The sequence below is a fragment of the Xiphias gladius genome, chromosome 12 (genome assembly GCF_016859285.1).
Source record: "Xiphias gladius isolate SHS-SW01 ecotype Sanya breed wild chromosome 12, ASM1685928v1, whole genome shotgun sequence".
Classification (NCBI taxonomy): Eukaryota; Metazoa; Chordata; class Actinopteri; order Istiophoriformes; family Xiphiidae; genus Xiphias; species Xiphias gladius.
Window position 1 is genome coordinate 17,502,817 of NC_053411.1, and position 27,545 is coordinate 17,530,361.

The 27,545-nt window shown below is 42.9% G+C and overlaps 2 protein-coding genes and 3 non-coding genes across 5 annotated transcripts in view; 1 reads left to right on the forward strand and 4 right to left on the reverse strand.

Annotated features, from left to right (window-relative positions):
- The window catches only part of LOC120797522 (GRB2-associated-binding protein 1-like), a 37,213-nt gene extending 28,791 nt beyond the window's left edge, over positions 1 to 8,422 (forward strand). The window contains exons 9-13 of the mRNA XM_040141251.1: positions 1,943 to 2,014; positions 3,936 to 4,032; positions 4,889 to 5,018; positions 5,433 to 5,567; positions 6,085 to 8,422. Coding sequence (XP_039997185.1) covers positions 1,943 to 2,014; positions 3,936 to 4,032; positions 4,889 to 5,018; positions 5,433 to 5,567; positions 6,085 to 6,270 — 620 coding nt within the window. The 3' untranslated portion in view covers positions 6,271 to 8,422. The remainder of the gene's footprint in view (positions 1 to 1,942; positions 2,015 to 3,935; positions 4,033 to 4,888; positions 5,019 to 5,432; positions 5,568 to 6,084) is intronic.
- Positions 654 to 727, reverse strand: trnan-guu. Its single transcript has one exon. It is a non-coding gene; the product is annotated as a tRNA-Asn (tRNA).
- trnan-guu lies at positions 978 to 1,051 on the reverse strand. The gene has a single exon. It is a non-coding gene; the product is annotated as a tRNA-Asn (tRNA).
- trnan-guu lies at positions 1,302 to 1,375 on the reverse strand. The gene has a single exon. It is a non-coding gene; the product is annotated as a tRNA-Asn (tRNA).
- Positions 8,423 to 19,373: 10,951 nt separating the features above from the next.
- LOC120797120 lies at positions 19,374 to 27,489 on the reverse strand. Its single transcript, XM_040140425.1, has 10 exons — positions 27,319 to 27,489; positions 26,150 to 26,218; positions 24,984 to 25,129; positions 24,245 to 24,428; positions 23,279 to 23,311; positions 22,167 to 22,246; positions 21,912 to 22,005; positions 21,720 to 21,815; positions 21,109 to 21,279; positions 19,374 to 20,508 (listed from the first exon to the last, which is right to left on the reverse strand). Exons 1-10 carry the CDS (start codon positions 27,350 to 27,352, stop codon positions 20,369 to 20,371), a joined length of 1,047 nt encoding a protein of 348 aa, XP_039996359.1. The 5' UTR covers positions 27,353 to 27,489; the 3' UTR covers positions 19,374 to 20,368.
- Positions 27,490 to 27,545: the final 56 nt, after the last annotated feature.

Genomic DNA, 27,545 nt, shown 5'->3' on the forward strand with positions numbered 1-27,545 from the left:
TGATTTTACTGTAAAACGTCCCTGGGTGGGCTTGAACCACCAACCTTTCAGTTAACAGCGAGCGCTGACCAATTGCGCCACAGAGACAACTTTGGGCTGAAGTGGAAGGGTGTGGCCTCATTATTCAATTCCACCCCCTGAATTTGAAATTTCAGCTGCTACTTGTTAATTTTTGGACTGTGCAATATGGCAGAGCTAACCGATTGCACCACAGAGACAACTTTAGCATTAAATGGAAGGGGTGTGGCTTCCACATGGTTTCTTTGACCCTTTGCTCCGATCACAGTCCAGGTTTGTCATTTAGATAATGGAAACTAGTTGATTTTACTGTAAAACGTCCTGGGTGGGCTTGAACCACCAACCTTTCAGTTAACAGCGCAGCGCTGACCAATTGCATACAGAGACAACTTTGGATGGTTGTAGAAGGTGTGGCCTCATTATTCAATTCCCACCCCCCTGAATTTGAAATTTCAGCTGCTACTTGGTCGTTTTGGGCTGTGCAATATGGCAGAGCTAACCGATTGCGCCACAGAGACAACTTTAGCATTAAATGGAAGGGGTGTTGCTTCCACATGGTTTCTTTGACCCTTCGCTCCAATCACAGTCCAGGTTTTTCATTTAGATAATGGAAACTAGTTTATTTGACTGTAAAACGTCCCTGGGTGGGCTTGAACCACCAACCTTTCAGTTAACAGCCGAACGCGCTGACCAATTGCGCCACAGAGACAACTTTGGATGGTTGTGGAAGGGGTGTGGCCTCATTATTCAATTCCCACCCCCCTAAATTTGAAATTTCAGCTGCTACTCTGTCATTTTGGGTTGTGCAAAATGGCGGAGCTAACCGATTGCTCCACAGAGACAACTTTAGCATTAAACGGAGGGGGTGTGGCTTCCACATGATTTCTTTGAGCCATCACTCCGATCGCAGTCCAGGTTTTTCATTTAGATAATGGAAACTAGTTTATTTGACTGTAAAACGTCCCTGGGTGGGCTTGAACCACCAACCTTTCGGTTAACAGCCGAACGCGCTAACCAATTGCGCCACAGAGACAGCTTTGGGCTGAAGTGGAAGGGGTGTGGCCTCATTATTCAATTCCCACCCCCCTGAATTTTAAATTTCAGCTGCTACTTGTTAATTTTGGACTGTGCAATATGGCAGAGCTAACCGATTGCACCACAGAGACAACTTTAGCATTAAACGGAGGGGTTGTTGCTTCCACATGGTTTCTTTGACCGTTTGCTCCGATCACAGTCCAGGTTTTTCATTTAGATCATGGAAACTAGTTGATTTGAGTGCAAAATGTCCCTGGGTGGGCTTGAACCACCAACCTTTCGGTTAACAGCCGAACGCACTGACCAATTGCGCAACAGAGACAACGTTGGATGGTTGTGGAATCAATTCCCACTTCGCTGGTTAATTTGACTGTAAAACATCCCTGGGTGGGCTTGTTTTTGGTTAACAGCCGAATGCACTAACCCATTGCGCTACAGAGACAATATTTTACTATTGTGGAAGGGGTGTGGCCTCATTATTCAATTTCCTTCGCTCCAAACACAGTTCAGATTTTTCATTTACATAATGGAAAGTAGTTTAGTTGAGTGGGCTTGAACCACCAACCTTTCGGTTAACAGCTTATCGCGCTAACCAATTGCGCCACAGAGACAGCTCTGGGCTCAAGTGGAGTGGGTTTGGTTTCGATCTCCTACCCCCACCCACCTACATTTCTTCTTTGTCTACTATTACTTATTCCTTCCCAAACTCAGACTGGTCAATTGTACTACTGGTACTAGTACTACTTGTCCTATGTAGAATTCAGGCTGGAGGATGAAAGTTAAAATGTTGATTCTGCATGCTAACAGTAAGAATTCAAATTGATTTAGTGTTTGGAGTAGCACAGCCCGTATGATGCTCTCTTATTTCTGACCTTGTGTATCACTGCAGGGATTTGTGTCAGTCAGCCTGTGGAGAGAAGCAGTGGACAGCCTGCCGGAGAGCCAACACACAAAACGAGAGGTACTAATAGTAAAACTGCATGAACTGCATGAAGACACAGGACTCAACAGCAGCTTAAACTGACATTGCCATCACCTCTTAAATAGATTACATTCCTGCCCTTGGTGATATAAATCTGACAGTATAATCTTGATTTAAGGACTACTTGCTAACTTTACCCAGATCTTTCAAAACATTTTACAGATGGCAACTGAGATTCTACTGAGCAAACTTCATTTCCTGACATACAGTGGAATGTGGAAACCACCAAAGGCAAATAAATAGTACTTGACTATTTTTCCAAATATTACATGTTGTTGGATATGAATAATGTGCAGATGTTGTTCCTCTAACATGAAGTGTTCTAGGAATAACATTCGTGTAATCCACGTTCATTGTCAACACCCGGAGAGTAATGTGCCCTTTATGTATCAACGAGTACAGTAAGGGTGTGGATGTTGGAGTGTTGGATATGTGTGTGGCGAGGCAAACTTTCATGCAAGAGACTAGAGTTGGTGTCCCGTCACAGACTTGCAATTAGTGTCCTCCTTTTTATTAACCATAAACACAACACACAGTCATTTCTCGTCTCTCTTGTTGCCCTTCAGCCTCTTTTGGTTTTAATTATTTACTTGCTTCCACTTTGCTCAACAAGGCTGCAGTACAAGGGTATGACAGTCACACACGCTCCAACACACAGCGCCATATATAGAGCCGTAGCTTATAGAAGCGCTCGCATCAAATATGAATAAAGTTTCACTCAAAACCCTGCTGCTTCACTTGAGATTACACTTTCTGTGAAGAGCTTTTATTTTCAAACATAATGAGCCACATTAGCATTTTCTCCAACTTATGAGACGTATCTTAGGTCTTATCCTAAGTCAGATGAAGACGCTTTGGCCTCATTTTCACTTGACATTACGAGTGTCTCGTATCCGGATAAGATCCAGACGAGATTTAAGACACTTTCCTCCACGGTTAGCTACACATATGTGTCTCTGTTGTCGGGATCACAAATCTGATTGTAGTCCTTCTCGGCAACATGCAAGTAAACAGTGGCTGCATCAGGTGCATCAGACATATCCATCCAGACTTTTTCCTTATTGCTTTATATGAATCTTCAATGGGTTACAGGGCAAAAGATTAGTCTGCTGGCGTTAATATTTCACAACACGGCCTACGTCCCACCTAATGTGAGAGCTTGACCCTGTGTGTCTCAAGTTTGAATCGATGATGTTCCCGTTTGTCCCTCATGAGTCCACGTCCCCGGTCCTGGGGTGAACAGGTTTGACTCACCCTTTCTTGCAGGACTTAACTCTGTGTTACCTAACAGACGCAGCACCCCCCCCCCCCCCATGAGGCTGGTGGGACAGTAGCAGTTCCAGCAGTTCCAGCTGGCTGGCCAACTCTGGTTTCAGCTTCTCTCTTAATTTCGGGCGGTTCAGGTTTTATTTCACGGGTTAAAAGATGGCAGGCGAAGTTCCAGATGGTTACAAGGCCAAAAGAACGACAAATGAAAGGGTTTAGCCAGTGGCTGAGAAAAAGTTAGACCTGTCAACCAAATGTGTCTAGAGACGTCAGTGTAGACCCTCCGATCTGATCCAAACTAAAAGTCTGATCAAAACAAGTGCATCGGCCGTCGTGCACCGCTGTCCGAAATTCTCTTAGCCCAAAAGTACGGCACAACACAAGTGCAGACGGCAGTATTGTCTCCTGAGTGGATAAGGAGGACATGCAGGTGAGTCCCTTTCATTTGAGCTCTGGTCCTAAATGCACAGATGAAGTTGATAGTAATCTTTCCTAATCTGACTGCGAGGGGGAATTTATAAATGAGCAACTCATCACGCCGCTTTTTTTTTTTAACTGTTTCTCTCTTTTTTTGGCATAAAACTTTCGAAAAGTAATAAGAGGTGAAAATTCTCTCTCTCTCTCTGTTTCCCAGTGAAACCAGCTCCCCTGGACATCACATCGGTGCAGCAGGACTGGCAGGAGGTCCCGCCCCCTGTCCGCTCACCTGTCACCAGAACCTTCACACGAGAGTAAGTGTGTGTGTGTGTGTGTGTGTGTGTGTGTGTGAGACAGGAGTGGCGGTTCAATGTTTTACTGCGGCGTCAACAGAAACACTACACAGCACGTCACCATCTAATCCGTGAGACGCAGTCGGAGAGAGAGGCACGACGCTCGTGCCGCGCTCTGCTGCCCCCGTGCGCCGCCGAGGGAGAACCGCGAGACCTTGCTGCTCACCTGAGCAGCAGTACACGTGCTAATACAAGGGGCTGTGATAGAGATTCAAGTAGAACCGGTAAAGAGAAGGAAGAAATGATGATGACAGAACTCATTCATGCATTTTATTAGTCACTTATATTAAAATGAAATAAAATAATCATTTGATAATATATTTTCGTCAGTCACTCATACATAATATTGTAAAATGTAGCCTAGATAGTTTTCATGATCCATTAATCTGCCAAGTGATCTGTCGGTTCATCGGTCGGGCCATGATTTCCTAGAGACAAAGGCGATGTCATGACATGTCCTGTTTTGTCCCAGCATCAGTCCAAAACCCCAAATATTCAATTTACCAAAATGTTAGGACAAGGAAAAGCAGAACGTTCAGATTTCTTACCAAAACCATTAAACGATTATTAAAATAGTCACTGACTTCCTTTTTTTTGTCAATCAGCTCATCAATTGATTGATTCATTGTTGCAGCTCTAGTCATCTTCAGATGTCTTAGTTTGTCTGACCAAGAGTCAAAAACCCAAGAGTCAAAACTGAATGTTTTTGACTATAAATGGACTTCAATGATTAACTGATCATCAAAGTCAACGAAAAATGTATTCATGTCGCGTGCTTGTGTGTGTGTGTGTGTGTGTGTGTGTGTGTGTGTGTCAGTCCGTCCAGCCGTCGGTCAGTCAGGCCGAGCTCTTCTCACAGCTCGTCCCCCTCCTCCGACTCAGATGACCCCGATGACAACTACGTTGCCATGACGACCTCCAGCCTCAGTTTCAGCGCTGGGGAGCCGGTAAAAGACACCCCCCTCTCCTTCCTTTGTGTCCTTTTATTTCTGACCTATGTCAGTTTTTCCTCTGTACTTGCTTTCTTTTCTCGGTCCCTCCTCCCATCTATCATGTTCCCTTTCGTCCATCCTTACTTCATTTCATCTTGTTCATTTTGGCTTCATTACTTCTTTCACTCTTCCTCCCTTTCATTCTTCTTCTCCTTATTCCATAAAGGAAAGTAAATACTGAACTTAGACTCGTCATCTGGACACAAACATGACTCCAGATGAATGATTATGTTGATCTGTAACTGCTGCAGGTGGAAATAAGCAGCTGTTGATATGATGATACGTGTGTGTGTGTGTGTGTGTGTGTGTGTGTGTGTGTGTGTGTGTGTGTGTGTGTGTGTGTGTCTGTGTGTGTGTGTGTCTCTGCAGGCTCTGAGACTTATGCTGCACCGGGCTTCAGAGGGCGGAGTCAGCAGCCCGTTGCTACGGAGAGCCAGAGGTGACAAACAGGTGGAGTACCTGGACCTGGACCTCCACACTGGGCGATCGACACCAACCAGACAGGTAACGTGGCTCTCTCTTTCTCTCTCTCTCTCGCTGTCATGTCCCACAAATCACACAGTCTAACAAAAATGTTGTTTATTTTCATGCCGCTACACACTGTGCAACCCTGCATGCTCGTACGGATTATCACGTCATCACTTTCCAATAGTTCTCAATACATGTAGAAACGCTCAGTTTTATCTGGTGGGACTTCAGCCACTAGACGGTGCCAAGTCAACACTGTCTCTTCCCAGACCTGTGTAACTCACAGAGAATCATTTCAACACTGTCTTCACCTATTACGTACTTCACTAATTCCTTCTCATGTTTTTTATGTGTCGTATACATCTATAATTTGTAGAGTTTATTGATGAGCAAGTATATCTGCTTTGTCATTGGTTGCATCACGTCTTTTTTCCACGGTTTTATTTTGAAACTCCTCCTCCTGAAACTCCTCTTCCTGCAGTCGAGCGACACATAGGTTAACGTCACTGAAAAATAATATCCATTTTTCTATGTCTGTCTATTGTATGACCAGAAACGATGCACGGCGGAAGGCGGAAGCGGCGGCAACCAGCAGGCCGGAGCTGGCGAGGAGCGCGCACGGGGTGAACGTACGCGTGTGGACTACGTGGTGGTGGACCCCAAAAGAACCAAGGCCCTGAGGAACACCAGGGAAGCATGGCATGATGGGAGGATGTCCACAGAGAAGGAGAAATGCTAGAAATCCACAAATACACACACACACACACACACAGTTCAAAAAATGCTTCTTAATCACCTTTGTGGTTATTACAGAAAGAAAAAGATTTACTCCTTCTCATTTACTAATTGTTGGTGCCACTTTACAATAAAATGAAATTCTCAAGGGTTTATAAGTTGTAACTAATGCTTCACCAGTGTTTAAAAAAAACATCCTAAGCAAATAAAGACAGGGAGACGAAATGATTTTAGGGTGGAAACGATAAAACTGGGAGTATTTTGCATTTTTGTTGCTGTCAACAACAAACATCCCATGGAAAGACCACAAATATATAGTTTAAATCTGAAACGAGGCTGGTCCTTTTGATGGGATTTGTTGACAGTAGTCATAAATAGATTTCGGTGGGTGTCTTCACCTTGTCGGACAGCCGTTTCGGCCAGTTACACTCCCACCATTAGTCAACGCTACGGTAGCAACTTATAAACCCTTCTTCCGCTACTCTTCCGGTGGCAGCCACTCGCTCGTCCCGCATCGGCGCCCTGCATTTGAACCAAAACTGGATTTTCTCCCTCCCGTGAGACGACAGCAGCGGCGAAGCAGCATTAAAGCCACAACAAGAGAAAGCTGACAGTGACGTAGTAGACTCCGTGGCCACGTCTGAAAGCTGTTTAGCCTCACGACTGAGGTTGGGAACCTTTAGGTTCCCAACAGGGAACCTAAAGTTCCACAGAGCTGTTATTTAACTTTATTTAGTCAGGTAGTCTCACTGAGATCAAGATCTGTAAGAGTCAAAATTAAAAAAAAAAAATACCAAGGTCATGAGTCCAGCAGAACCCAACCCACTGTGGAAACTGTTGACTAGCCCCTATCCAAACTCTTGTTTGATTCTTTCTTTAAATCACAAACTTTCACACCTATTTGTCATTTTAGTGTTTTCTCTCAGTCCATTGTTGCCTAAATGTTGTATCAAAAACCTTCTCTGCACTGGTGTAGAACACTGAATCCCTTTTATTTCAATTCCCTAATTAATTCCAAGTAATCTTGGTCTACAAAATGTCAAAATAAGCCTTTAGCAGCCCAGCATGTGTAATATGAGTGCAACCATGGAGCGTAAACGCCTTTTCATGCCGTCAAACCCTCCCGGATTCCCAGAAGTATTATACACGTTGTTATAAAGAGGCCTCATGTTTTGTACGAAACCTACTGCTGAGAACAACCAGTCCGTTTAAAACTCAAGTCACGTGTTGGTACTCCTACAGCTATTTGATGACAGAGACGGGCTGGTGTGACAGCAGTAACTGCTGTATTGTGTAATCGGCTCTAGTGAAACTGAAAGTTAACGACGACAAGCTCAGAGGTTTTCCCCTGCGCTGCTTTAGATGATGAGGAAAGATGTGTTTTTTTTTTGTTTTTGTGTTTTGAAGAGAGGATTTCCTCAGTGAGTTCGTCATTTTCACTCAGGCGGATCATTGCCAAGAACAGATGTGTGACGATACATTTACCCATAGCACTGCAGACACGATTGTACAACATAAAATCCGCTAACATGACCTTCAATCCAGCTTCACGTAGACAGAGAAAATGAGGATTCAAGTGGAGCAATTACGTTATTTCTTCCTCCAGAGCATCTTTGCCTCTAAGAAATGTAGAAATAAAAAAAAACAATGATCACGGGCTCTTTGAATTTCTCCTTCAGGAATGAAAAACCTTAAGAATATATTTTTGAAATAGCCTAGAATTAGCTTTTATCTTACTGGTGCAAACGCAGCACTTCTTACAGCGAGTTCAGTTTCCAAAAAAAAAAAAAATCCCATCAGCACAAATCCGCCAGCAGTCAACAATAACTGCTGAATATTAGTCTGTCGGTACTTTATTTTTCTTCCCAACAGCAAACCAAGCATCTGTCAGAGCTCTGTTACGTCAAACACCGGGTTCCCTGCTGAAATAGTGAAAAATGTGGTGGAGCCTGGGACGAAGCAGATTTTCTGATGATTAACAAAATCAGAGTAACGTCGTAATTTTCCAACGTGATCACCCTGCAAGTGAGTGTGTCACATCAGATCTGTCCACGTGATGGTTGCGATCTTACTGCTGAATGATTTCATTGATTCTGTGAGGGGGGGGGGTGATTACAGTGTTGACTTTCCAACAGCGAATAAATGAATAAACACTACACAACACTCTTTGGGCTTCTAGTGTGGTTTTGTTGATTTTTTTTTTTTCCCCATTGAACACAGCTGTCTGAATCCAAGCAGCAAATGAAGCACTTAAAACCCGCAGTTCCACTCCTGGCCACTGAATGCCGACAAATGAAATGAGGTATTGCTCAAGAATGACATTTCACAGTTATGCTAATGGCGGTTTTTCAGCAGACCTTCCCATGTGTGTGCCCCGCCTGTTGGGCCGAGGCCATTTTTGGCGCCGTCTTCTACATTTACTATTGTTCCAAGATTGTGGCACAACTCCCGGCTTTCTGTGGCACTAAGACGGGCTTTCTGTTTCACTACGACCGGCTTTCTGTGGCACAACTCCCGGCTTTCTGTGGCACTAAGACGGGCTTTCTGTGGCACTAAGACGGGCTTTCTGTGGCACTAAGACGGGCTTTCTGTTTCACTACGACCGGCTTTCTGTGGCACAACTTCCGGCTTTCTGTGGCACTAAGACGGGCTTTCTGTTTCACTACGACCGGCTTCCTGTGGCACAACTCCCGGCTTCCTGTGGCCCTAAGACGGGCTTTCTGTTCTGGGGGATCCTGCTGCTCATCATCCAGATTTGATGTGTCTGTGGTTAGTTCCCATCTTCATTTCATTTTGTTTTTGTTTTTTTTTACATGAGGAAAAATGTTAAAAATGAGCCTCAGCGACTAGCGGTTCTCACTTCACTGTCCTCTAGGAAGTGCGGCGGAAGCTAAAGGAGCTTTTTAAGAGGATCGCTATACTGGCAAATTTGGTCCCCCTTTCTGCCAGAACGCCATCGTCGGGTCAAAGTTTTCATCTATCCAATACTTTGGCTTCATGATAAAATACTGGAAAACTTGAGGACACCCCAGTCAGCCTCAGCCGTACACTTGCTAATGTAAATACATGCTAAGCCAAGATGGCGGGCAGGGTAACTATGACCCCCCGGCATTCAAATCTGTTATCAGCGGTAGACTTCAGATATCCGGTAAAGTCAAAACCTTAGCTTCAAGTGCTGCTTCGTTTCCAATTGCTAATCTGCATTTAATGTCCATATTTTGTATAGTAATGATTTCTGTGAAGGTAGATGGAAAAAAATCATATTGACTCATGGTGGGTCATATTGGCATCAGGGCATTTCGGGCAAAAACCTTCCTCTGAGCACACGCAGCACAGTCACCTCTTTGTTGTCTGTGCAACCCCAGCTTGTTGTCCTGTTTTTTTTTTGTCCTATGGCAGAGATGTACCCACCCGTCAAGCTCTGATGAGGAACATATAAAGGTCTGGGACAAAAGAGAATTACGTGGTGTATTCAATGATCAGTCCCACCAAAAGGTCCGAGGTGGATGTTTATTTTCTCCACTTTGAGGGTGGATAATCAGTGTTGATTTTATGCCGTGTGTTTTTTCATGTTTTTAAATATGTAACTAACATGACTTGTTTTGTTTTTTTAAACCCTGTAATGTGCTGATGCTGAATCATTTTTAGTTTCTTTTATAGGAATTTGATCTCATCTTTTATTACAAACTGCCCTGTGCTTTACTGTCTGGTCTTTGACTGATGTTCAGTTCTAGCTCTTACTATTAGAATATTAACCGTAAATAAAAATATTACCTGGAAAAATGAGGTTGCGATTCTCTTCTATTTAGCCCCGCGTGGTGTCTGCAGGTGTTGCATACAGGGTAAAGATTAAATTTCCAAGGCTCGGGAGTAGGCAGAGATAATAGCTTAGGGTTAGGTTGAGGTTGTAGTCAGGTTAGGTATCATAAGACGCGACTGGTTAAGGGTAGGGATAAGGTTACGTTCAGGTTAAGATAAGGTGAAACACATCGATTGGGGAAAGAGACTTCACCCAGAATCAACTCCCAAGCCTGGGGTCCTGTTCTTCAAATGTGGCTTGACTTATTCAGGCTACCATGTTGTCATCAGGCTAAAATAATCCCGTTAATTCCTGTTCCATGCAATAGATGCATGGACATGTCTCGTTTTATAATTGTTCCTGCGTTGTTATTTCATGTCATTCATTCCACATTGTTTCCACCGTTTCAACACTTTGATGGCTGCTAAGCCTTTAGATATCAACAGTGAACACAGTTGGACTGTGCGTGGTGATGTGTGAACGGTCGGTGATAATGATCGTGATAATCGCAAGCCTGCTATGAAATGAAACCTTTCTGCAAAACTTTTAAAAAGCAGCTGTAATTGCATTAACAAGTTTCCCCAGTTAAACCTTTAATAATCTTTAGCGATCAAATGACAAAAACTTTCATCAGGTATAAGTACTATATATGTAGTTTAAATTGTGATCATGACAGCAACAGATCATCATGATTTCTCACTAACCTGCACATCCCAAATCATAATTACGTAAAAGTTCTTTCAGCCCTTTGTATATGGAAATGAATTCACATGCGGGATTCAGCCCCTAGCCCGGATTCTGTTTTGACGTTACTGCTCCTCAACCCTACATATCTTATTAGGCTCTAAATATAGCAAAGTTACGGGCAGGGCCACGTATTGTGTTTGCTGCCACAGGACTGAGGAAAAAAAAATCCCGGGTTAGTTCTGTTTTTTTTTTTTTACTGGAAGAGCGAGTGGTTACACAACACACTGTGAAACCTGTAACTTCCTAAAATGATGGGAAAGACTATTAACTGGAAGAGAGTGTATTTCTTTAACTTCTAGCCATTGTGGTCACCAGTTGCTACAGTAGAAATCGATTCACTTACTATTCATTAACTCGGAGATGCTGCTGAATACTTTGATGCATTTCAAGATAAGTGTTGGAATCAAAAATCTCCTGGCACATACGTCGAGACATAAATCTGTCATAAACGCCCGTAATGATGCCATTGCGGCAGCTGGCATGTTTCAAATCCTACAGAAGTTGTATCTGAAAGGTACAAGGTTTTTTTTTTTTTTTTTTTTTTAGGATTTGTGAGAGGGGTTGTTGAATGAGTACGCAGATGAATGGAGTGAGACTAGCTTTGTTTTTTTTCCCCTGATGTTTATGTATGTTTTTGTTATTTTTAGAAATTGTTTGTGAAGACTGTGAAAAATGAAAAGCCCCCCCCCCTAAAAAAAGAAAAAGCTTGAGGTTGTCCTTCTCCCTGATCTTGACAGTCAGACTGAAGTATTGCATCATATGGGGTTTCCTGTAGCCGGTGACAACTCTACTCGTAGTAGTGGTGGTTTGAAGATCAGCAGTTCCGTTTACAAGGCGTAGCCTGTCACTTCAGTTTTCCTCTAGCCGAAATCACTTCGCCGGGTCCCTCGTCACAACAAAAGGTACGTTTGTTTTAATCAGAAACTCTTGGTGATGGCATTTGGCCGGCGGAAGAAGTACTCAGGTCTTTTACTTCAGTAATTAAATGACTCCATGGCCTTGAGACCAGGACTCTTCTTGTCTCTGAAGACTGTTCTCGATGACTCCCGCTGTGTGTTTGGAATCGTTGTCCTGCTGGAAGACGAATCTGGGACTGATCAGACGCCTCCTGGTGGGACCGTGTGATGGAGAAGAATCCAAACATCTGAAGTGCAAAATACTTTTGCACAGCGCTGTATATTATATTATGGGATTGTAATTACTAACGCATTAATGATGTACATCACTTTAATGTTTCAGCTGCTTGAGGAGCATATTTGTTACACCGGAATTTCACAAAGGGATCGACAACTTTTCCGTCCCCAAGAGGAAAATTGTCTTGCAGCCAGGTAAAACGCAGAACACATGACTTGTACATAACACAAGATGAATACATAACGCATATTAAAGATATGTAAAAACAGATGCTGCATTAGTGCTTGAATTTCACCATGTGCCACGGACACTGTGCGTGACACGTTTTAGGACTAGTGGCCGAGAGAGTGGGTGTTGTAGGAATTTGCTTATTGGTCATGTATTAACCCTGCACATTCTCAGCTCTCTAAGGGAAACCTGGTGAGAAAAACTGCACTTAATGAGCTAAAGAGTAATGTCTTACTCTGATTATTGGCTGTAATTATTAGTGTGTGTGTGTGTGTGTGTGTGTGTGTGTGTGTGTGTGTGTGTGTGTGTGTGTGTGTGTGTGTCAAATAAACTAGCCAACACTGTCATTTCCTGTTGTCTTTCTAAAAATGTTGAGAAGGTGAAAAGGTTGCAACACCTAACGATGTGTATTTTATTTCACTTGATTTCTTTGTTTGATCAGTTCCAGGTCAGGCATCTGAACTCCCACGCTCTTCAGGAAAGCCTGGTGAGGAAATATGGAACCCACAGCTTCACGCCTGTTTCTCATAATAACTATGACTTTCCCGTTCCCTGAACTAGGTGAGAAACACCAGATTTAACCTGTTTTTTTTTTTTTTTTGTTGAGCTAGAGATTCTTCGTCGGTTTTACAATGTGTGACAGGCCGACTTCAGTGTCATTTTGTATTTCTTCTATTCATTGATTTTTAAGGGGACACCGTACATTGCTCATACTCACTGTAAATGTGCCGGTCAGTCAAATGAAGAATTTACAAAATCAAAGCAAATGGAGGCAGGCGAAACACCAAACAAAAATAGTCAAGGAACATATTGAAGCCAAAAGACACTGTCCCAAAAGAGACAGGTTCAGCCAAGCAGGTGAGAAAAGACAAAGCAACTGAGAGGAACTGCACGGAGCATTTTCTTTATTCCGTATATACAGCATGCTTGCATGTATCATTTCCTGCTCCAACCTCCGGTCAGTTAGAATTTTGCATTGCCATCACTGATCTTGGAACAGCAGTGGAGAGGGGCAGAATGACAAGGAAGTACCACACTGGCACTTTTTACTATGACCGTCTCAACGATTGACCTCCTTCATTTCACCGGAAATGGTTTTAGCCTGTTTGGTCGTAACATTTAAAGCGTATATCCAGCTCGCCAGCAGCATGCAGAACGTGTAGCCTTATTGGTGTCCATTCTAAAATGATTTTTTTTTTTTTTTCCTATTCTGTCTCTCACCCTCTTTTTCTCTTTCTCCTCTCAGGAATATGTGGTGTGGAGATCATGGCTCTAAATTATGCGTTCGAGGAAAACAATAACATCACGGTGGAATGGGATTTCTCATCCAAAACGAACATTTCAGTCCTCTTGCTTAAGATCCACTGTTTGCTGTTACCCGAGCTAAAGGTTTTTTATCACCTGGACAACAGCGTTGAGGAGTCTCCGGATGAGCAGTTTGCGGGACGGGTGCAGTGCGACAAAGACGCCCTCGGTAGAGGACGAGTCCGACTTCACGTGTGCAGAGTCAGGACCGAGGACTCGGGCCTGTACCTCTGCAGGATGGCCACTGAATTTGGCAGGAAGGTTAAAGAGTTCTCGCTCAACATCACTGGTAAGTTGACTCAGAAGATACCAGTAGAAGTTGTTGAAACTGAGTCGAGAACTTAACCGCTTGACTAAAACGTAACTAGGTTTTTGATTATGTTTACGTATGCGTGCAGTAACTGATTTTTTTGGCCACGTGGGGGCAGCGTAAAAACAGACATGTCAAAATTGATATTTTTACTTTAATGATGGATGAGGATGTGTAAACAATGTGACAATGTGAAACACTCGTGGTGATGACCCTACAGAGCGTTACCTGAATCTGCAGCTCCCCTCGGCTTTACGGAGCTTTATACTGAGTTTCAGCTCATTGTTTCTCTGTCTGGCTGCAGATTTACCGCTCCGGTTCACGCTCACCGCTCTCATGGCGTCGTTCTCGGCCGCAGCAGGCAGCTGTTTTTCGGAGGAACAGCTGTAAAAAGCCACTGTCCACTACCTGCTCAGCAGCCAACAGCGGACAGACGCAGTCAGAGAGCAGCTGGTGAACGTAGTGGAGCATTTGGCAGCTAAAGAGCCAACTATATCCTGTAGGAGCTGCTAGAGACCAAAACCAGAGCAAAAAGAGAAGGGAATGCTGGACTTAGGTTCACCAACTGCCTACTAAAGTTCAAGTCACAGGTTTAATGTCAAATGCAATAAATAAACAAAAACAATTGCAAGCAGAGCTACTGAAGCAGCGAGCTGCGGCCATCGACAAAACACAAATAAAACAAAATCAGTCAATACACATCCAGCATAAACCCAACTCCATGGGAGACTTCCCTGGAGCACAACCAACTGAGGACACGGTTGTCTATATTAACACAGAGTTGAACATGTGCACCACTTCACCATTAAGCAAGTGCAATAGCATAGCTGAGGCTTCATGTATATTAAGAACTTGCTATGTAATTGTGAACACAGCGGTCAACGATCTGTGTGGAGCTCCAGGACCAAATCCGGTTCAATAAAAGCGCATGGCAGATCTTCTGCCACTTTGCGCCCCGGCAGCACTGATGCAGCAGATGATGGAATGTGGCCTGTAGGCCCTTCAATGAAACGTTTCCTCCTCTGATGTTTAAACTCCTTGTTTTTTGTTTTTTTTTAATGTCTTTACAGTCGCCACTGATCAGTCCAAACCCGAGAGACCTAACCCACGTACAGTAGTCTTTGATGGATCGTCCTCTATGCTGGACTGGACGACAGAAGCAGAGACGTTAGTAGCTGCTCTGACGCTGAAATTTGTGTCTGCTTTGTTAATGACATAGGTGCATAAATGAAACGTGGTCTGTGTCCCAGACCGCCGCCTGTTAATTCTAACCAGGTTCATTCATTCTCGAAGAGTCTCGAAATTAAATACGCTCGTAAAAGCTGGTATGCTGTTGATGCACGCTGTTGTCCCATAATGCAATGCACAAAGGAAATCGAGAAGCTGATCACGGCTGGAAAACATTTAAAACAAGCTTGATTGATTGATTTCTGGTTGGTACAAAACAGGAGTGTACATTCATTTCTTGCATGCTTCCATAAAATAGACGATACCGTTTGATATGCCAGTTAGTTTATGGGACACAGTGAACTTTGACCCCCTAATATTGTTGCAGTATTTTCTATAGACGAGTCCACCAAACTGACCTCCGGACAGCTGCTGTCCACTTAGCTGCTGCTAACTGATCATCTGGAGTAGATCTTGTAAGAGGAGCCGGAAATGTCTGCTTGAGGTGTTAGGTTTATTACCTCTGAGGACAAATCTCTACAAACCAGCTGAATTTCATTTTTTTTGTAACTTCAGCTTGTTATGAGCTTCTCTCTTCTCAGGTAATGATTATATTTTACTGTTTGTATAATTTAATTATTATTGTTGGACTTGTCTTTGTCTTTATTACTCCTCCCTGTAAAGCACTAGTATTAATAAAGTTTATTTTATTTGTTATCAAAGTCTTTGTGGCCACTTCTGGGTCTCGGATATTAAAAGACTCACACACAGAAGAGTCAGAACATCTTTACTCATATAAACAGGGGTTTTATTTACTGCATGTAAACAAAGAGAAGTAGAAGAGCAATATTATTTCCTATATTCATCAAAAGACCTTTGAATACACCCCATTAACACGTCATGACGGTGTCTGGATGGCTGTGCAGTCTGCAGAGCGTCTTCCTCAGCTCAGGTAGAGGTTGCTGGTCCCACAAAGCTCCCAAACGTCTGAGTCTTTGGTCTTCAGGGAGCCGAGGTCACAAAATCCAATTCTGCGTGCTGGTTTCACGACTCATGTCTTGATAAAAAACAGGACCCATTCTTCATGATGGAGACCAGGTGTTGGTCCCCTCTCTCTGCTTGTGTCTCTCAGTGCATGAAGACAGTGAGACAGGTGAGAAGGTCGGAGGTCTGACTGGCTGTGCAGGGAGAAGAAGCCTCATGGAGAGACAGGGTAAAAGGATTCAGGGACAGAGAGAAGTCTGCTCTCCGAGAGACTTCACTTCTACCCCGCTGAATAGAGGTTTACTGTCGTATCGGCACATTCAGTGACACAAAGACTTGAGGCACGGCAGCGTTCAACCGGTAGAACTGCTGCTGCCAGTCCCAGTACCAGTCCAAGTCCAGCGTAGAGACCGATCCGTCCCGGACTCTTTGGTTGTGTTCTCACAGTTGGTCCCTGAGGTCTGGACTCATCAGCAGACTCTGTAAAGGACGTAGAGAAAAAAACAAATGTACTTCTGGCAATGTTAGCAAATAACATAGCTGAGCAGCCAGACTCCATCAAGTCTAGTTTAGCAGCACAGTCCGAACAACGCTGACCACCCTCGTTAAAAAGGGGATTCTACTGAGTTCTACTGGATCAACTTACCAGTCACGTTGAGTCGACGTTGGTCAGAGTTCGCACCATAATTTGTCCTGACTTCACACAGGCACAGGCCTGAGTCATTCGTCCTGAGCCTGGACACGTGAAGTCCGATTCCTCCGTCTCCGAGGACGTCTTTGTCACACTGGACTCGTCCTGAGACTCTGGGACCTCAACACCTTCAAGTTCACGACACAGGACTGGGGCTTTGAGATCAGCAAACGGGTAGCAGAGGATAAAAAGGGAGGTGGAGGAAGTGTCGGTCTTGGTTGTGAAGCTCCATTCCAGTGTGACGTGGTGGTTCTCCTCTGCCTGAGAGGAGCTCTGTGGCACCTTCACTACGAATGTTCCTGCCGAGGAGACAGAGGGAAAGTGAGGACCGGACAAATTGAGAACTTGTATGATTTCGTTATTTTTAGTCCATGGATAATAAACTGAGGCTGGGAACTAACCACAGACACAGGAGGTCGGGATGAAGACCAGCAGGATCCAGATGATCATCTTCTCCCTGTGAGAGGAGACCGAGGTGAAGAGTCAGAAACACATGAGATCAAAGTTACAGGTAGAAGAGGGAAAATCTACAGTCTGACTTCATGCAGTCATTCATGCAGTGGACAGCCTCTACGTGCAAACCTGCTCCTGTGTTTCAGGAACAACACACTCCTCTAGGTGGTTTCCTCTCACTTTCCTGCCCCCCCCGCGGCTGAGATAAGTGCAAGTTACAAACCGTTCCACATTTGCTCTGAATCCAGACACAGATATGATGAGCTGGGAAATAATGTTTTTACTATTCAGTGGGTGAAACTACCGGAAATGTCAACACCTGAACAAGAGAAGTAGACTCCTCAAACAAAGTCCCGCCCCGTCAGCGGCGGAGACTCAGCGACTGGTCCTCGGGCTCTGACCGCTACTGGCGACTCGGGGACGGTGAGCTCTGCATTTATCACCCGGGCGCTTTTTAAAAACAGAAGTCACTAAAGAGGTTTTTTAAAGTTTGTAAAGTTTTTAAAATCGTCAAATGTCTCGAGGAAAAAGTCGCGACACCGTTCACATCTGGAAGTTGACAGATCTTCACCATGAACTGCGGCTTTCTGAGATCTCACACTGCATAAAACACACACTTGTAGCAACTGAGAAAACCAAGACGCTAACACACACAGACACACACATTAATTACCTGGTTGTCTGAGTCCATTTGTCTGGTTTCCTCTCTAGTTCCCTTTATTTCTCTCTCTGTCTTTCTTCCTGTCTCTAGGTAACGCTGGCGAAAACTAGGTGAAAAAGTCCAGTTTTTCTTCATAAGAAACCAAACCAGGACGAACACAACAATAACATAGAGTCTCTGCGTTTCTACATCACCATGTGTGTCTCGTCTGTCAAACAGCGAAGGACCAAAGGCGGGATTCTTCGCCGTAAGACACCTGCACAGGTCGCTGGATGGTGAAACTCTGCAGCATGCAGGAGGAGAGACGCAGGCCACTCGATGTAACAGCTCCAGGTCTGATTGGCTGTAAGAACAGTTTTGGTTTTCTGTCCCTCAGCGTCTCTGAAGGCGGAGTCACGTTGAAACACGGATTCTTTTCCCGTCTCCTCCTTTTCCTGTCTCTTTCAGTTGGTCTCTGTGAAATAAACAAAAATTAAAAAAAGAATTAACGCTCACATCATTATATAGATCCAACAGTTTAATAGCCAGTGATCTGTTACACTGAACGTGGTTTAAACAGCTGTGATTCACAGGGGAAAAAGAGTCAACAATGAGAGAAGATACTTAATGACTGCTGTGAAAATGCTCGATACAGCGGTGACTGAATCGGCACAAAATCTGATGTGATTTTAGAAGCTTATGTTTCTGTTTGACAGCAAACGTGACGCATCTGGGACGACGGAAGCTTTTACTCTGACATTAGTTAGTCCTGCTGTAGTCACTACAACACAAACCTACAGTGAAATCAACATCATTTTCAATATAAAAATACGAGTTTCACATCACAAGTGAGTTTTCTGACACGTAAAACAGATGATGGCGGGACAGAGTCTCGGATTCTGTCTGCTGGTGTCATGACTCAGGTGTTGAATCGATGCTCTGACGACCCATTCTTCATGATGGAGACCAGATGTTGCCAGTCCCAGTACCAGTACCAGTACCAGTCCCAGTCCAGCGTGGAGGCTGACCCTTCCCTGACTCTCTGGTCGTGGCCTGAGGTTTGGGCCCAAGAGCGGCAGTAAAGGACATCAAAATGTGGGACCGACAAGGAAGCTCTTGGCAGTTACTGGTTTGAGAAATATGGTCTGGAATCAGGAACTGTTATTAAATCCACTTTATTTCTACGCTTTTCGCTGTTGATTTGCCTCGAGCTTTGGATTCTGACGGAATATGTCACTTTGAACATCTGAGAAAATCTGTCCACACACATGAGAAGATATAAACAACAACTGAAGCGAAACAGGGAGAGAGAGACAGATGGATTTGTAACATTTCTCAGATCTTTTTCACTGTGGCCCAGTGACAGTACTAATTGGCCTACTTGCAATGTGACACCCTGGGGTCGTGAAGGTTACCCCAGTCCGAGCTGTGTATGTGTATATATTTAATTTATGTTCATACAACAATGAACAGCCTTGTGTACCATTTCATCCAGTCACTAAAAAAAGCAAATCTTTCAAAAAGAATGTACAGATTTGTATGTCAGTTTGATACAAAGCAAAATGATAGCAGTGAAATTTATTTTTTTATTTTCTGCAAAAAAAAAACATCAATTCATACAAAAATGTTTCTAAACACATACACTGAAAATATAGCAAATTAAAACACACGGGCCAGAAAGCATGTCAGCTCGTAGTATTATACACAGAGACATTCATAATGTCACAAAATTTAGATTTTAAATGTATATGAATGTATATGTGTTTTACAGCATTTGAAGAATTACCGAAAAAAAATATAGAGAACTTGTTTACAATAACTGTGGCACTTGAAATACTGTTTAGTCAGGACCGCACCACAGAAATGTAGGAAACAGATTTATGACAGCTTGCTAGAAATATATATTTGTACTTTGAGAAACAACTCTTGAGGCGCAACTGAAAACGGTGCTCCATCAAAAAACGGAGGTTCCTCATTAATTTTAAAAAGACTATTGCGGTAATCATGGATGGATTACCAAACGGGCCCACGGGCACAGGCCCAGGTGATCAAGAGGTCAGGGGGCCCAAGCTTCTGCATGAAATAACTGTTAATATTATGTTTATTTCTTGTTTCGAGGTCAAAGAGCTCAGTTAAAAGACGCAAAACGACCACTAAGAATCTCTTTCAGTCTGGGGGTCCTATATGGGAGGGTAGGGGGCTTTTTACCTGTCTGTGCCCGGGGACTCTTTTTGTCAAAATCCATCCACGGTGATAACACAAAACCAATGAGTCATCCGGCTAGCTAGTTAGCTACTGAGCCAGCTAAGGGTTGGGCCAGGTTAACTGAGCTGACTGGTGTAGAAACTGGAGCTGAGGACAGGAAGGTTACTATGTCAAAAGTAACCTCCATTTAGAAAAAAAAACAAAAAAACATTATCTGACTGTTCGGTTCGAAGCAGAGAACGCATTTAAACACACCACAACGAGACGGTTCAAGCTAGTTTCCTATTCACAGCTTGTTGGCTGAGATTTATACGCCGTTCACTGACAACTAACTCAGGCTGTCTGGCAGCAGACTGGAAATAAAAGTTGCTGATGTTGTGGTTATTTAAAAGACACAGTGTCTGCCTCCACGCCGATCTTGCGGTCATCACTGATGGCGCTAAGAGGAGGAGGCGGAGGGGAAGGAGAGAGGAGAGAAGGGGAGGACAGAAGAGGTAGCTTCAGGAGAGGTGAGGAGCTGATCGCACCACGCCGGCTCGTCCAGGTTTATTTCGACAAATGGGCCACTGGAGAAAACCGCTAATGAAAGGAAAGGGGAAAAGAAAGAAAGACACAAGTATAACTATGAGATTTTAGATTTCTATTTTCCTAAATCTTATCATCCAAAGATATTTAATGAAATACACTTGTTTCCTTTCTTGCTGGGAGTTAAAACCCAAGGTCGATTTTAGCTCATTATAGCACAAAGACTAAAGGCAGGGAGAAACAGTCAACCTAGCTCCATCAAAGGTGATTTTCTAAGCAACTCAAAACATGTCATATTCTTCACAATATTTCTTCTGTGTATTATGTATAGACATAAAAAATGAATTAACAAACTCTTAGCTATTTCCTGACTAACCACAGACATCTTGTAAGGAACTGTCCTCGCTAGCTACAGTAGTTTTTCATTTCATTTCATTTTCCTAAATAAAGGCATGGAGGGTCACGAATCACGCTATTAAGTTGAATTATGGGAATTGGATGAAGCATTATTTGTATTTCACCATTACTAGAACTGCCCTGTCCCACAGCTTTATGGAAGTGCAATACTAAATGACTGGAATATCCCTCTAAAGCATACAGTGATTTTTGTATTTGTTTTTTTTTTTGCGTTTGTATCCATATAAAGAATCTTACAGGGGTTGTTGTTGTTTTCGTTCTGCGGCACCTCCGCCGTAGCATCGAAGAAGAGGTTTGTACTGCTCGACGTGTTGCATGTCGAGTCAGCTGGGTCATTGCCCAATGAGGGGCCAGTGTTACCGGTGGGCAAAGTCTCCAGACCGTTCGCATCTGGCTGTTCCTGTGGAGCTGGAGAGAGGGACCAAACAGAGGGAGAGAATAAAAGGTAAGGCACGGTGTAAAGCTTTTCTAGTGCTATTTTCTAGAGTTATTAAAAAGATGTAGACTTGATGAATGTGACGATGGGAAATGTTCAGTGAACGGTAGGTAATGTGGTTGCATTCAAGTTATATAGTTAGGAAGGAAATTAAATGAAAGTTGAAGTTATCCAAGTTCTCTGAGGCATTGAAGACATTTTACAAATTCTGGCTGTATTTTGATAAGACATGTCAATAACTCCTGCGCTTAACTTGATGCAACTCGCTAACTGGCAATGTATTAACCTGACTCATCTATCCCTTGATGGATTCAAGGTCTGCTACAACTATTGGCCAAATTCAAATCTATCTAAAGGAACCACTTGGCCAAAATATTAAACACTGGTCCAAAAGAAGCAATTGATTTTGTACCGTTTTCTCCATGGGAGCCCTGTAGACCTGTGCCGTTGGCTACTGGAGGAGGTGATAGGTCATTAGTGGCCGCTTGATCTTTAGGGGCTGGTCGATCTGAGATACAACGCACACAAACCAAAACACACAAGTCAGGATAGTCTTATACACAGTCATGTTAATTTAAATACAACCACACACACAAACACACACCTAGATCATCCAGGTAGACTGTTTCAAAGGTGCCGGTTGGTTCGCTGAATTGCTGGATCATGGGATCTTGACGCTGAAGATCGAACGAGTATGACTGGACAAACAAATGAACAAGCGAGCTAAAATATGGTACATAGGAGCATCTGTTAACCGTCTCAATAGTAACATGATACAGCGAGTGTGTGTGAAATATTTATTTTACAAGAAATGACACCAAAAAAATAATCTCTCCCTCTGTATAACTCGTTCCCCTACCCTGGAGACTCTCCTGAGAAAGTAGAGGATGACACACAGAACAATGATCGCCAAGATGATCAGTACCAGGATCAAATAACCTAGAGACAGAGAGAGAGAGAGAGAGCTTTTTCAGTTTTATTCTCAGTGGTAGTAGAATGTGGGGCCCCATTTGTGCACACGTATTATCAACTGACCTACTAACACATATATCATCAGATAATGAATGAGAAAGGAAGTATAGAGAGAGAGAGCGGTATAGACAATTGAAAAAACGTCATAGTTGAAAAAAGTAATAAGTAAAAACAAATATCAGTTGACACATACATTTAATGACTATGGAAGTATGGAGCCCCAAAGTGTTCAACGCTACTGTGTTTCATTAAAAATGTGACTTTAGGATGTGAAAATTATTTAAAATAAAACTCTTATTGTGAAAGTTTTTTTTAAACAAAACTTCTAAAATAAAATAAAAATGAACTCCGATAAAACTTTGGTAAAATGAAAATAAGAATGGACAATAAGAATGATGAGGTAACATTCAATGATAATGACTTGAGTTTTAATAATATCAAAATGATCTCACTATTTATTGGTTAAAATATATATTAGGTAGATTTACTTAAACAATATATTTTTAACCAATTTGAACTATTTAAACTCATATGGTATTTATTTAATACTGAACACTTGGGCCTCCATATGAAGAGTATCGCATCAAGGAAAAAATAATTAGAGAGGTTTTCTCGAAATGATGCCTTCTGTATATTCTAATTCTGACTTATTAGCTCATCATTTGTATCATAATTATAAAAAATGTCATAACTAAGGGATAACCTCTTTTTTGGAAAATTCAATGTGCTTTTGTCGATTTTATCTGTTATGTCATGATATGGGGGCCTTTGTGAGCACAAAGCTTGTTTTACACCTTAAAAAAACTATAATGTCAACTATAATATATAATAAAAAAATACAATGTAAAATTATAATCAGTTAGTCTGATAGTAGCTGTAGCAGAAGCAGCAGTATAGGGAAGAGAATGAAAAATGCACCGCAATATAGAGTAGAATATAACAGAACATGATGCTTGGGCTTGACAAATACTATAAGTAATAATAGTACAGCATCCTTACCCAGGGACATACTTCCCGCGTCTTCAGATGTTACTAAAAGAGACGGACAGCTGGTTACTGTTCAGTCCTCTAAGGTTCAGAAAGTCATTTCACGGTGTCACTATTCTTGCCCTCTAGTGGACAACTGAAGCAAAATGAATTTACAGACTGAGGGTGTCTAATATTGCTTAGCGTCCATCGAAACTTCCGAACCCTCCTCATTTAACGGACTAAATTCTGACCTTAAAACAGAGCAAACATAGTAGGCAGACTGGTTTTTTTTTTCTTTTTACTGGTGTTTCCTGGTGCACTTGTGGTTAAGAAACATACCATATAACCACAACGTCCCAGATTTGATTCAGGCCAGGGACATTGCAACATAAAATACCCCTTTTACCCTCTCTCCAAGTTTCCCAACTGTTTGCCCAGATTGTTGATAAAGGTGTCCCCATTCTATTGTTTTTTTGCTCCCTTTTAAATCGTATTCAGGACTGCAAGTAAGAAATTGTTTTTGTTATAGATTTTCAATTAATTTATCTTGACTGATAGTTTTCTTTCACGAAATGTCAGAAAACGGTGGAAATGCCTGTTATAATGTTCCACATCTTCATATCGCTTGTTTTAGTCCCAAACACAAACATATTTAGATGTTTGCTGTTATATATGACAAAGAAAAGCAGCAAATCCTGACGTGACGAATGAGTAAAACGGTTAAACAATTATCAAAATAGCAGGAAACAGGATTTTAACGCTGAACGGTTGTTATTGAAAGACGCATTTTTAGAGAAGCCGTGTGTACGAGTGCCTGGTAGCACTTCTCATTTGCAGAAGTGACCTACCAGTCCTCTGCTGTGTTTTCTATCTGTTTCTTTGTTAGATGAGTGTGAGTGTGTCGGGGTGAGAATATGAGTATGTGACAGTTGTGGTTTGACACACAGGAAGACAAACTGAGGCATGCTGGCTTTCGCATCTGCAGAAGTGAGGTACCTGGCTTTGATGAGGTGCTTGCCGTCGCCATAGAGACCGTGGCAACTTCGCCATCCTCCCTCGCGCTCCCTGGCACGCTGCTCAGGGTTGTCGTAGGGGCCTCTGTACTTTCACCGCTTTCCACTGTTGTGTTAAAGGAATCGTCGTCGTAACCTTCATCTGTCTCCCTTTTATCTTCCAGAGTCTGTAAAAGACATCAGAGGGAGATCACGGTTTGTGTTTCACCTTCCTGGAAGCCATTTTAAACTTGTGCGAGACAGGTAATCCGTTACAGAGAATAATTAGTAATCACTAGTTATGTATTTTCATATTTGTGTAATGTTATGTTATTGTCGCTAAGACTGCTTCACATTTGACATTTGGATCCCGTTTCCCACCTGCTTCTGGTCCTTATGCTAAGCTAACCACCTTACTTTTCTAACTCTCATAAAGAGGGGGAATAAGCATATTTTCCAAAATGTTCAACATTTCTTTCATATGACATAAAGGCTACTTGTGGTCTTTTCGGTAATGAGATAAAAAAGATCAGGTACTCTTTACTCATAATCGCTCATTTCCAAGCTAGGTGTTGTTTTGTTGCACTTTGAGAAGAAAGAAAATAACACAGTTCATCTTTCCCGCCATGTTGAGGGTTTATGAAGTTGGTGTCACACGGCAGATGGGTTGTTGAATGGTCACATGTCACAGGTACCGAGGTACAGCTCTTATGAAACTGGCTCAGGTTGGCACCAGCTCTCACCGTAACGTCTCCTGAAAGCAGATTCGTTTCGCTCTCTGTCGTGTGAGTCTGAGAGGAGGGGGTGGCCAGTGTGGGGTGGGAAGCTTCCTTTTCAGTCTCATTCAGTAACTTCAAGGATGGGGATTCAGTAAAGGGGGCGAGGGAACCTGTGTGGGACGTGGAGAAGACACACGTCAATACAGGACAGATGCGCTGTCACCGTGTCTAAGACTCTGGTAGTAACTCAGAATGTATGTACAGTATAAAATAACACAACAGTAGCAGCACCGGACAAGGACAGTTTAGGACAGGACAGGACAGGACAGGACAGGACAGGACGGGACAGGACAGGGTGGTAAAGGACAAGACAGGGCAGTTCGGAACAGTACAGAACAGTACATCCCAGTTATGGACACTACAGCCAAGTAGACTGCAGGACAGGGCAGTTCTGTTCAGGACAGAACATTGCAGTCCAGTTGAGGACAGGACAGGTCAGTACAGTTCAGTTCAGGACAGTACAGTTCAGGATAGGACATTAAAGCACAGGACAAGTCAGTGTACTATAGGACAGTAGGGTAGATTACAGGAGAGGACGGCAGAGTACAGGACAGTCGATTCCAGCACAGGACTGGAAAGTATATAACACTATAGGTCAGGACAGTACAGTAAATTGTATAGCAGCACAGGACAGGGCAGTAGAGGACAAGACAGGACATGACAAGAAAAGACAACTTACAGTGCAGTACAGGACAGTACGAGACGGTACAGTTCAGGACAGGACAGTACAGCAGTAGATCCCAAAGTGGCTCAAGGAAAAGCCAAATCTGCCTAAAATTAACATTAATAACGTTTAATAATGTTTTAGCACATAAAAAACAGGGCAGCAGTCAGAATTATTGAGCCCGCGACGGGACATGTTTGTCTCTGAACATAGAGCTCAAAGAAGTGCCGAGACCTCTCAGCTCTGAGACCACCGAACCTGAGTGGGCCAAAAAGACATCAAATCCGACGGTACGCTGAAAGCTACAAGTTCACCGTACGGTCAGGTTCTGACTGTTATCGTCCCATCCGGCAGTCGGCCTACTATTGCTCTACCAACAAGCTGGGGGACAAGTGCAGGACAGGACAGTACGCGACACGGCACAACCCACCCTGATCCACATTAATCAAGTCCGTCGTTACCGTACCTTCCTTCTCCTTGTCCTGCGGTGAATCAGAGGTGTCAAGTCCCCTGGAGGTCGAAGAAATTGCTAGAACTGAGACGGAAAGACAGAAGGATGAAGGGAGAGCCATGCTGGGAATTATGCAAGGCCACAGAAGTCTATGAAGGCGATAGGCTGTCACGGAAGGCGGGCACAATAACTGAAAACACCCGTGGAGGCGTCCAAGCAAAGAAGTAGAAGAAAAAGCAGGACAGAAGACGGACAAAAAGATATAGACGTGTATTAATCATATTCTTTACACGTTCCTTCCATACACTGTGACCTCTGACCTTTGACGTCGGTGATCTGGGAACTGAAGCTTATTCATTTGTCTACCCTATATTATGAATATAGCAAGAAATATACATATCATCAAGGAGAATACGAATTCATTCAACATCCCGGACTTTTAAAAAAAACAAATGGATCCAATGACTGCTTGTTGCCCTCATACAGTAACTTAAATGGTCAAGGGATATTTTCCGTTTTAGGACGCGTATTCAGCGTCACATTGAATAATCTTTTGCAGATTTAAAGTAGAATACACGGAAAAAAAAGCACCACTCTGAGAAAATAAAACTTGAGATGACAGTAAAATTAAATTTTGTGGAATTAGTTTCAAATTGATAATGCAAAATGAATTTTTTACAAATATCTAGATTTACTTTTCTATTTCTTGGAGTCTTTTGCTTTCAGATTTCCTGATGATTGCAGTTTGGTCTCCCATCATTTTCACTAACTGTGTGTTGTGCCCACTTCCTGCACAAGGCATGGGTTCCCAAGTCCTTGAATGAGCCTCAAAGTCTTTCAGGCACATGCAAGTGTAGACTTAAGACACACGATCGAGGCCTTGAAAGCTTTGGGGAATGCATCACTGGCCCTGGAAACAACTGAAATAGAGATTTTAGCACGGTCAGGCGTCTGTAGCGCCTGATTCTACTGACGTGAAAACAATCTGCAACTGAGTGCGGGAGACCCCGTCTGCTCACGCTTTCAACCTTCTGCTTTTTTACTCTATCTATCTCTAAATCTACTTTTTATGCAAGTTTATTATCTCTCAATGAAAATAAAAAAAAACGAAAGGAGTAAGCCAAAAGTGTGAAATCGGAGATGAAAGCAGCATTTTATGCATTTTAGCTCTGAGCTAAACTCACAGATGAAGCAGAGGCGACGCCACGACCTCATCATGGTGACGAATTTGCTTTTCTCGCTCTCTCCCCCTTCAACTTCTCTCAGATTTAGTTTCTTAAAGACGGTGTGTGATCATCAGCGAGGCTGTTGAGTTTTTCTCTTGTTTTGTTCCTGTTTCCACGACCCTTTTGCTCCACCTCTATTCTCACTTCTTTTCTCTGAGCTTTTAGCTTTGTGCTCTCTCTCTTTC

Excerpts from the sequence above, each read along its gene's own strand:
- LOC120797120 (XM_040140425.1), bottom strand. The coding sequence starts at position 27,352 with ATGATGAGGTCGTGGCGTCGCCTCTGCTTCATCT. Across the intron at positions 21,816-21,911 it reads AGTCTACCTGGATGATCTAG|ATCGACCAGCCCCTAAAGAT; the intron begins GTGTGTGTTTGT and ends GTTGTATCTCAG. Across the intron at positions 20,509-21,108 it reads CGAAAACAACAACAACCCCT|CGGTTTTCTCCAGTGGCCCA; the intron begins GTAAGATTCTTT and ends TCCTTTCATTAG.